Source organism: Microtus ochrogaster, linkage group LG9 (genome assembly GCF_000317375.1).
Source record: "Microtus ochrogaster isolate Prairie Vole_2 linkage group LG9, MicOch1.0, whole genome shotgun sequence".
In the NCBI taxonomy this organism is placed as follows: domain Eukaryota; kingdom Metazoa; phylum Chordata; class Mammalia; order Rodentia; family Cricetidae; genus Microtus; species Microtus ochrogaster.
In genome coordinates this window covers 11185456-11196683 of record NC_022034.1, presented here as the reverse complement: position 1 = coordinate 11196683, position 11228 = coordinate 11185456, and the positions used below count along the sequence as shown (strand labels likewise).

The 11228-nt window shown below is 50.9% G+C and overlaps 1 protein-coding gene across 1 annotated transcript in view; it reads left to right on the top strand.

The window, feature by feature from the left end:
• The first annotated feature begins 4582 nt into the window (after positions 1-4582).
• The window catches only part of Tmem181 (transmembrane protein 181), a 62083-nt gene continuing 55437 nt past the window's right edge, over positions 4583-11228 (top strand). Inside the window, exon 1 of the mRNA XM_026787380.1 lies at positions 4583-4880. Within this exon, the coding sequence (XP_026643181.1) occupies positions 4750-4880 (131 nt within the window). The 5' untranslated portion in view covers positions 4583-4749. The remainder of the gene's footprint in view (positions 4881-11228) is intronic.

Below are 11228 nucleotides of genomic sequence, written 5' to 3'. Positions count from 1 at the left end.
AGAGCTCTCGCCTCTGCCCGCAAGAGTGGAGCATCGTGTCTCTCTGAGGCGTCTGCCCCCAAGAGGAGAGCTGTCGAGTCTCTGAGCTCACTTCCTCTTCCTCCCAGCATTCTGCTCTGTTTACTCCTCCCACCTATGTTTTAACCTATCAGGGCAAGCAGCTTCTTTATTTAATTAACCAATGACCTTCCTCCATCAGAACCTCATATCCAGACCGTTTGTTTATTTTTAAAATAATCTGGCTGTGTTGCTTAGGCTAATCTAGAACTCTTGGCCTCGTGTGATCCTCCTGCTCCAAGCATCTGGATGGACCTGTAAGCAGATAAGAGCATGCCTGGCTCCTCTGCTTTTGATTGAACCATGGGGCACGTCAATGTTAGTTCAGTCTCAATAAACATCAAATCATGCTCCGGAGTGACCAAAGCACTAAAACGTCAACTCAGAGCAAGGATCATTTCGTGCCATTGAGGGGTTCTGAGAGCACTGGTGCACACAGGTTAGCCAGACCCAGTCATGTGCCTAATCCTGAAGACGCCCCTCTCAGAACGGCAGGGGTTTTCCCTAGAAGACTCAATAGGTTCAATCAAAATCAGGAAAGAAGCCCCCAACCTCGGCACCTCCAAAGCCCTCACTGATGACACTAGTAATACTTGTTTATCAACGTCAGTATGTGACATCTACTTTATAAAGTGTATCCGTCCAAGCAGGAGGCTCGAGTGTTGATTGGCGGAAAGCAAAGCGGATGGCTTCATGTGGAGTGTTATGTTTCTGGATTCATTCAGCTCCATGGAGGGATCTGAATTCACTGGACATCACTGCTTTGTTACAAGTTAGACATATATAGAGAGCATAGTTTGGCCTCGTGCCCACGGACTCATTGTCATGTGTTTACTTAGTCTTTGGTTGGATGTCAGCTCCCAGGTAAGGTACAGGGACACTATTCTTCAGTAAGCAGTATTTATCAGATGTTTGATCACGGGCAACGCTATTGTGGAGGATGGAGAAGCAGTCACATTGGTAGAATAATCAGTGACCTATGACTGAGGGACAGTACCCTGAAGGTTCTGCAGCCTTGGCTGCCCTGGAACTTGCTCTGTAGATCGGGCTCATCTCGGTTTTATCCATACTCCTGTCTCTGCCTCCTGCCTCCCAAGCACTGGGATTCTAGGTGTTCATTGCCACGCCTACCTAAGGAGCTCCTGTTTTAACACAGGCAGTAGTTTTTGCCTTAAGTTCCACCTGTAGAGATTTAGAGATCCATTATTTTGATCGAACACTGTCTTCACATAAGGACCAATCCCAACATCAGAACGATAGAGTAGTGAGAGGCAGGCAGCACAGTGCCTTATTCTGTCCCCTCGAATGCTGCCAACTAGACCTTCGCTCCCCAGCTGGAATTGACAGGATCCTTTTCTACTGCTCCAGACAAATTCAGTTCTGCTGTAGCGGGGACCATTCTGAAAGCTTATCGGCCATGACAACAGCAGTGCTGGACTGGGCTGGTCATGTGACATTTGGGCGTCTCCTGGGACACTTGCTTTTCCTGGTCTTGCTCCTGTGGCTGCTGTAGCTGAGATCACCACAGCCTTGAAGAAAGCCCTGCTCTCCGCCTGGTGGTCGGTGTGGTTGTGGTGAGCACCCCGGGTTCCCTCCACACAGCCTCCCATCTTCCAAGTCCTTCTCCACACGATAACTCCAGTGTGGAAATTGAGTTCTTCCCACAGGGCTGCCCACAGAAAATGTCATATTTTATGTCCAGGCACCGTCACACCCAAATCATTGTACCTGTCCATGCAAAGCCAGTCCAGCTTTCATATCCTGCCCCTGGATGGGAGGGGTGACAGACTGCAGAAGTGTGAAGGGGAGCAGAGCAGGGCCAGCCCAGCCTTCCTCACCTGTACAAGGTGGTTCATCTGTTTCTGAAGAGGATTGGAGGCATGTCTACTCCCTCAAGCCTTCCCAATCTTCATAATTGCAGATATCACACTAAGACACAACTTCCGACACCGTTTCAGTCACAGGCAGTATAAAAATGGCATGACGGGCCCTCTAATGAAATTCATGGTGGAGGGTTGGAGCCATCATCTCCATCAGAGACACGGCACGTATCCATGTTTCATAGGAGTGGGTCTCTGTCTCAGAATCACTGGTGTGGGCCCCACTGGTGATGACAAGAGACTTGCCATCGGCGACTGAGATCTCAGGGAGCAGAGGTGTATCCCGAGGTGCATGCCTGGTCCTGAGGTGGTCGTTCACTGAAAGCACAGGAGCACATGGTGCTTAGACACTATTAAGTGCAACACAGTTTATCTCTCTCCCATACACAGAGCTCCCAAGTGTTCCTGTACTGCACTCAGAAGTAGGATCATTTCGCCACTGGAGATCTAAGGAAAATTTTTACAAAAGACAAGCGAGGCATGGTGATGCACACCTGTAATCCCAGGGCTTGGCAGGTAGAAGCTGGAGGATGAATTCAAGCCAGCCTCAGCTGGCACAGACACACACATGCCTCTGTGTGTGTTGATACTTGAAGGCCATTGCATCCATGAAACAGGATTTTCTATAAGAATGAACATTCTTACAGATGTTCAAAAGTTATGAGATTTACAGCACTCGGGAGGCAGAGGCAGGCGGATCTCTGTGAGTTCGAGACCAGCCTGGTCTACAGAGCTAGTTCCAGGACAGGCTCCAAAGCCACAGAGAAACCCTGTCTCGAAAAAACAAAACAAACAAACAAAAAAAATGAAAAAGAAAAAAAGAAAAAAAGTTATGAGATTTACAAGGCCTAAGAGACAAGCTTGGCAAGTCAACAAATGATTTTTTTTTTTTCGAGAAAGGGTTTCTCTGTGTAACAGTCCTGACTGCCCTGGAATTAGCTCTGTAGAGATCTGCCTGCCTCTGCCTCTCAGTTGCTGGGATTAAATGTGTGCACGACTACTACCTGGAGAGTTAATCAATTTAAAAGAGAAGAAATAAAAAACAGTGATGAAAATAAGAATGGGAAGAGTCGGAGCACAGCTTCAGGAAGCAGAGACGTGGGGATCCCGGGACTGTGTAGCCTGAATGAAGACTCACCTGGGGACCCAGGCAAACCACGGTCCAGGGCCACAGAGATAGTTTTCATTGTCAAGGTGACGCAATCTAGAGGAGTGTCTCAGTAAAGGGTCTGTGTTGGCCTGTGAGGACCTCAGTTCCTTTAACTGAGGTGAGGACATCCTTCTGCTGAGAATGGTACCATTCCCTGGGCCCAGCATCCTGACCTGTGCCAGTGGATAACCAGGGCCGACTGTAAGCACGCCTGTGTTGTTTCATGCAATGTGACCATGTCTCAAGCTCCTGTGCTATGCCTTCACGTGATGATAGACTGCAACCCAGAACCAGGAGCTAACAAACTCTTCTTCCCTATATTGGCTTTGTAAAGGCATTTTGTACAGCAGCAGAAGCAAAACCAAGGCACACACACAGTGTGTGTGTGTGTGTGTGTCTGTGTGTCTGTGTCTGTGTGTGTCTGTGTGTATCTGTGTTTGATTTTTTCGAGCATGGTTTCTCGTAGTTTTGGAGCCTGTCCTGAAACTAGCTTCTGTGGACCAGGCTGGCCTCAAACTCATAAACTCTGCCTGCTTCTGCCTCCTGAGTGCTGGGATTAAAGGCGTGTTCCACCACTGCCCACCTACAGTGTATATTTTTAAACAGGTTTCCCAAGATTGATCTTCCATGGAGACCTGCCCTGGATCCAAGCAGAAACACAATACTATTTGAAGTATCTCTGCACTTACTGTTAGATTTACAAGAGGCTTCACCACTCTCTAGGTGTGTGATCCCTCATGTTAACTGTGGGTTTATATCATGCACACTAGGCTTGTGGGATGAGAGATTCCTTTCCCCAGGCAGTATTTTGAGGGAAGGAGTGTAGGAAGTGGTATCTTTTTTGGATAAAACCCATTATCCTTAAAAATAATATTATATAATCAAACAGGGTTTTTTGGGGGGGCAGGAGTTCAAGACAGGGTTTCTCTGTGTATCCTTGACTGGAACTGTATCCTTGACTTGTCGTGGAACTCTATGTGTAGACCAGGCTGGCCTCGAACTCACGAAATCTGCCTACCTCTGCCTTCCAAGTGCTAGGACTAAAGGCATGTGTCACATAGTCTTACATTTTTGTGTATGTCTTCCCTGATATGCATGTGCACTTCGTGCGTGCCTGTGGCTGTCAGAAGAAGGGAGTTGGATTACTAGAAACTGTGAGTCACCATGTAGGTGCCGGGAACCGAACGCAGGTCCAGGTTCTTAACTGCTAAGCCTTCTCTTCAAACCCAGGGGTTTATTTTTAATTGCTTTTCTTGCCCATAACGGGATGGTGTTCGCAGGATCTGTCCGCGGTGCTGAACGCGGTTGCCCGCTTCCGGCCTTGGCCAGCCCTACCAAACAGGCCTCAGGGCCCGCCCTTCAGCCGGTTTCCCTCGCGCGTCCCTCTTCCAGGTACAGCACCCAGGGAGGTTGGCACTGGGCTGCTGATCTTGGGCTGGGCCTCCCTCTTCTGGGCGGGAACCCTGGTAGGCGGGCGGCGACGGGGCCTCGGGTCGCGGAGTGGCGCCGGCGCCTCCCTGCGCGCCCCCTCCCCAGCTCCCGGCCTCTGCTCCTCCCCCTGCCCGGTCCCGCCCAAGTGCGCCCGAGGCCCGCGCCTGGAGCAGGCAGAGAAGAGGAGGCGAGGGCGGCGATCGGGAGGGCGGAGCGCAGCTCGGCGCGGGCATGGACGCGGAGTACCCTGCCTTCGAGCCGCCGCTCTGCAACGGCCTCAAGCAGCTCTGCCAGCGGCTGCAGGAGGCGTACCGCGAGCTCAAGGAGGACCTCGCACCGTTCAAGGATGACCGCTACTACAGGTAGGTGCCGAGGGCCCCAGCCCTGTGTTCCTGCCGCCGCACCCCAGCCCCGGAACCCTGAGCCCGGGACAGGGCGAGGGGTCAAGGGCAGCCCCAAGCGGCCTGTTCCTGCCTGGGCCCTTCTCCATTCTAGAACCCTGAGCGGGGAGGCTAGCCTTTGGAGGACTGGGCTTTCGTCCCTGCTTGGCTCCTCCCTCCTGTCCTGATCTCCCACGCTTGCTGCTTAGCTGTCGCCACAGGAGCCTGGCCAAGCCCTGCTTTGGGGAACTGCCTCCCCCACCCCTACACACACACACACACACACACACACACACACACACACACACACACACACACACATTCCTGAGCTTCTCTAAGTAGGGTGGGCCTTTGCCTCTGTGCTGGGGTGCTCTCAGGCCCTGGCACATGGTCTCAAACCCCGGGTTCTTCCCTTTCCAGAGAAGATGTGCGTAGCAGCCACGTATGAGCGAGCGTCCAGAGGAGCTGTGGGTGTGGGTTCGTTTGAGCTCTTTCTGTCCCCTCACCTGCAGTGGAAACCAGAAAGGTGCAGCAGCCTGCCAGCCTGCGGAGGCTTGGGATGCTTGCTGAAGGGCACCTTTCCCTTCCTTGCTGCGTGGTGCTTTCTGGTGGGGAAGTGTGTCTGCGGCCAAAGGTCTTGCACATCTAATGCCTGGAGCTGTAGGGTCCAGAGAGGCACGGGCCTAGGTTGACTGCGTTACTGAGTAGCTGTGTGAGCAGGGAGTTACCCGAGTCGAATCTCAAGCTTCCTCGTCCGTGAATGGACAGCTTGACCGAGGTTTCTGCGGGTGGGAGTAGACATGCAAACAGCTCACACATTTGGTGGTAAAGGGTGGCACTCCGTATGCTGGGCTGATAGTTACACTGTTCGCCAAAAGCTGTGTCACAAGTAAATCTCGAAAGCCCAGCAGCTTCCTGGGGCTGTATCATGTCCATGAATGGAAAGGCCATTTTAAAAAATACAGTGCAGCAGGTCAGGGGACGCAGCGGGTCAAGCCTCTTGCTATGCAAGCCTGATTACACGAGTTTGAGCCCCAAACCCACGCAAAGGTGGAAGGAAGGAACCTACACCGAAAGGTGACCTCTCACCCCTGCAAGCACGCTGTCACCTACACGTGCCTGCACGTCACACATTATGCACACGTACACACACACAACAATAAAATTTCAGAATATTTAGTCGTGTCGTGATGTGGCGCGGAGACCCTGTGAGCCCCATAATTTCTCTAATGAAGCCTCCTGAGAGACCTGGCAGGTAAAGGAAGTTCCCAGGCGGATGTTTCAAATTGCATTGTTGAAGTAAGAGAATCTCCCATCTCTTTTCCTGAGTGTTTCCCATCACTCTGTGTTAGTGTCCACTGAGAACATTTCTTTGATAAAGGAGCCAGCAAATAAGGGTGTGGTCTCCGCGCAGGTAGCAGAAAAGAGAATAAATCGCACACATGGTTAATCTGCAGTTGGGTCATTCTGTCCACACATTCAGCTGTAACAGCTCCTGGGTATCTCCTGTGTCTGTTCTACATGCGGGGGATGTGTCCACGAGCAACAAAGACTTGTGTCTAAATCGAAGCGAACCAGAAATGGGATTTCAGGTTTCCATGAAAGCAAGCCAGGCAAACCAGGAGACATGATGGCTGGAGAGGTCCTAAGTCAGGTCAGATGGTTAGAAGAGTCTGTATGAGAAGCTTCCTAGATGGGGCATCACGGGTCAAACTTACAGAAGAGGAAGGAGGTGTACAAAATCCCTGGAGCCCTACACACATGATCTGTTCAGGGCGCAGACCAGAGACAAGAGGGTACAGAGCATCTTAGAGCAGGGGTGGGTAAGATTAGAGCCTTGACCTCAGACCAGTGTTGTGCTGAAAATAAATGACTGACAAACCACCCTGGCAAAGGCCACTGGAGGGAGATGAGTTGATTCCGGCTCACAGGGATATAGTTCATGATGGCAAGGAGGCCAAAGTGTCAACACCTCAAAGCAGATGTTCATGTCATAGCCATAGCAGGACAACAGAGAGAGATGGATACACAGTAGCCTTTCTTCTTCTATACGGCCTAGGGAATGGTACTGCTCACAGTGGGCAGAGGTCCCTCCCTCAAACAATACAACTAAAATACCTCCACCCACCCCCGCTCTGGCATGTCCAGGGCCCATCTTCCAGGTGATTCTAAATTGTCACACTGACAGCTAACACTAACCATCACACCAGTGGCTACAGCTTGCATCGGAACAGTGACGGTCAGTCAGTGAAGGCCCCCAGGGTCACTGGGGGAAGTGACAAGCAGTTTGGCTGCCTGCCCTCTAGCAAGCGTGTGAATCGTTTGTCATTTGAGTTAGGTTCTGCAGACGAACTTCCCATAGTTGGAAAGGGGCAGAGGTTAAATCTGCACCTTGCCCTGAGAACAAGAGGACTGCAGAGAGCTTTATACTGTCACAGGCAGCAAAACACTTCACTGAGAACCGCAGCGACTTCTGTAGCGGGGAGTGTTTTATAGGTCACTAAATACTCCCCAGGAGCTCCACTGAACCTCCGCATCAGTGGGTCATTCCTTCGCACCCCAGCTGGAATGCTCGGGTTCCAGTTCCGGCTGCTGGGTCTGCCTCTCCAGACGGCGGACTTGCTACTACTCGGTTGGCAGCCACTCTCCTCGCCGCTGTCCTGGTTTCCTAACGTGTGACTAATGACACACCAGCCCTCCCCACTTCCCCGGAGGACCGGGGACTAACCTCACACTGTTGACAGTTTGCTCTAACAGGGTAAGGGAAGGAACACAACTGTTAATGACTTGTCTCCCAACGTTGGCTAGCCCCTCCCTCCATCAGCTGGCGTGGTTTTGTGCCTGTCCTTTACAAGTTCTGCCCCTGGTGGAAGTTTTTTGAGATGACAACTGTGCTCCCTACTAAGAAAGGGAAAGTGGGGAACTGAAATCCTGGGTTCCAGGCTCAAGTCAGCCCTTTATGAACTCCCTGGATTTAGAGAAATCACTGAATCCCACCATGGAATTGAGGCAGAAAGGTGAAGCCCCTGAATGCAACCTTCACAAAGATGTTCTGTGTGAAGAGAACCCCAGAGATATGCTCGGCCAGAGAGGACAGGCGCCACAAGTCAGCCTGAACAATGTGGTCAGGCCACGTTGTTAGTGCAGCAGATTCAGGAGATAACTGAGTTCTTTTTAATTTAGTAGCAGTTGACTGCCATCGGGGGCTACCAGACATTCGAACTGCTCCTTCTCACTCACATTCATGGGGAGGAGGGGTTGGCGTCAGTGGAGAAGGCAGAAATGTTGACAAGGACTTAGAACTGTCATACACTTCACATGGGGTACAAGTGGGTGTCATCTCTGTAGAAAATACTTAGTGTCTGCAAAGGCTGGGCGTCCACTTACTTTGAGGGTGGCATCTCCTCCTGGAACCCAGACAGGAGTCCATCAGGAGACAGGAAGCTGTTCTTGTCAGAACAGGTTTGTGCTGACATGGGTACAGTGTAAAGTTTCTAAGCTGGGGGGCCGACTAAATATTCACCCAGAGTAGAGAGATGAATGTGTGCACTTAGCCCATGATTGGATATTATATGGGGATAAACGCTTCACAGCTGTCGACACACCTCACTTTCTCACAGTTCCTGAACCCCAAGTGTCACCCTGGAAAGCTGGCTGGGCAGCCCACTGCCGGTGCCTCTTTCCATCAGCCGGCTGCACACACATCCTGGCCTGCCAGGTCCCGAGTGAACGTCTAAGCACAAGCCTTGTGGATCCTTCCAGGCCTTGCCCTGTGTGCTGAAGGGTTTGCTCCTGAGGTGGGACCTCCTTAGACTTAGAACTCTTGTCTGCTGCTGCAGTGACTTCCTGTGCCTTGTTTTCCTTCTTTGCTCTCTGTGTGATTTCACAGACGCTCTCGCAAGGTCTTCTTGTCAGTGTGTGAATTCAATCAGATACCCTGCAGGAGGCGAGGACCTGGGGTGCTCCTGTGAGTGTGAGTTGTACATGTTACAGAGGGACATTAAGTGTGAATCGAGGAGGGTTATGGTATTGGAACCAGGCACTAGTGACTCTTCTTACCTGTCTGGCAGCTTCCAGATCAAAGGGAGAGGCTGGGCAGAGATTCCCTGAAGCGACAGATGGAACAGGATCCTTAGTACCACAGTAACTCTGATCTAGGCCTCTGGACCTGCCTTGAGTCATTCCAGGACTTCTGAGTGTTCGTCTCTTTTGTTTTGGCATTGAGATAGGGTATAGATGCTTGCTGGCTCAGCTGTGGGAGCACTGGAGATGTTTCTCAGTGAATGATGCAAGGGTCCAGAAAACAGAACACTCGGGTGGGGCTGAAATTTAAGTCCTAATCCCAGGCAAAACTTTCAGCTCTCTATTCTCTGTTCACTGAATGACGAACAGTGTGACATCCATGTCGGCCTCCACAGGGAGGAAGAAGAGGGGATGTTGGCAGCGGGAGCTCTGGATGCCTTGCCTGGGCCCTCTGCATGTGGAATAGTGTGTTTTCCGTATCTGTGGTTTGTAAGGAACCATTATTTAGAATACAGGAAGGATTGCTGTGACCCGAGCTTTGTAACCGAGTCCTGTGTCCACAAGTGGGCAGGACACCGAGTTTACAGGGTGTTTGATGGTGCAGAGACCCACAGACCACGAAACATTGGAGGAGGAGGTTCTATGTCTCAGAGAGGAGGGAGATGCTTGAGGAAGTGAAGGCTTGGCAGTGGCAGGGATCTGGTTAGAACTGCACTCCATGATCTGCCTGCAAGCTCCTCCAGGGCTTCATACTAACCCAGGAAGCTATGACATGGAAGTCTCTCCTTCTTGTAGGAGGCTGCTTGTTTGTTCTGGGCTGCTCAGACTCCCGAAATAACCACACAGAAACTGTATTAATTAAATCACTGCTTGGCCCATTACCTCTAGCTTCTTATTGGCTAATTCTTACATCTTAATTTAACCCATTTTTATTAACCTGTGTATCTCCACAAGGTCATGGCTTACCGGCAAGGTTCCAGCTCGTCTGTTCCTGGCAGAGGCTACATGGTATCTCTCTGACTCCGCCTTTTTCTCCTAGCATTCAGTTTAGTTTTTCCTGCCTAGCTCTATTCTGCTAAGCCACTGGCCAAAACAGCTTCTTTATTCATTAACCAACAAAAGCAACACATATGCAGAAGGACTTCCCATACCAACTCCCTGCTGATGCAGGAGACCCCAGCTCTGCTACCCGGTGTTTACCCCGGTGCTCTGCACCTCAACCATGAACTTCCAAACTCAAAGTTGTGCACCCTGACTTTTACAGTGCTGGGCCTTAAGCATGCCAGGATGTAGCCTGGGCCCCAAGCATGCCAGGCAAGCACCCTACTGTTGAACTACAGCTCCAGATCACCCCTTTCATGGATACTGGACACATAGTTCCCCTGTATAGGATACAGGTTCCTATTAAGTATGTGGAGTACCCCCAACAATCCACAGACCCCAGGATGGGTGGCTTGCTTGGCAGCCAGGTCTGTCATCCCTCTGCTGTGCGTGAGCAGGCTTTTGTTGTCCTTTTCCACTGTCCTGGCTGGTCTTCTTTTCTGAACCACTTCTCAGTTCTGCCCCGTGCCACTGAGGCAGGAGGAAGGTGAATAATTAGACAGGTTGTGAAACACACTTCCCTGAGACTGGAGCCTTCTGGGACCCAACACCCATCATCTTACATTGCATTCTTCCATGTACCTTATTGTGTGTCCATATTCCACATGATACAGGCATGCCCATAAAGCCTTCTGTCTCCCAGGCCTGTCCTGAACCTGCCCGTCCATGATGCCTTCAGTGTCCTAGGCCTGTCCTGAGCCCACATGTCCATGATGCCTTCAGTCCCCAGGGCCTGTCCTGAGCCCGCTTGTCCATGATACCTTCAGTCTCCTGAGCTGCAGTAGCAGCAGCTGAAGCCACACAATCAGACCTCTTCCTTGGTGGTTCAATAACATTTAATTATTTCTGTGAAAGCCTTGGGGTGAGCACAGTATTTGTTTACTTATTCCTGACCTGTACCTCTCTGCAGTCTCTACTGGCCCTGAATTCATGATTGTTCTGCTTTAGCTTCTCCAGTGCATGAGACACCTCCTTGGTTTTTCTCTTTTCATTTAGTTTTAGGAAGAGTTTTACTATGTTGCTTGGGCTAATAAACTCACCATGTAGACCAGGTTGGCCTCAAACTTAGATCTGCTTGCCTCTGCCTACCACGTGTGAAGTGTGTATGTGTGTGTGGTGTGTGGTGTATGTGTGCAAGTGTGATGTGTATGTGTGGTGTATGTGTGCAGGTGTGATGTGTATGTGTGCAGGTGTGGTGTGTATGTG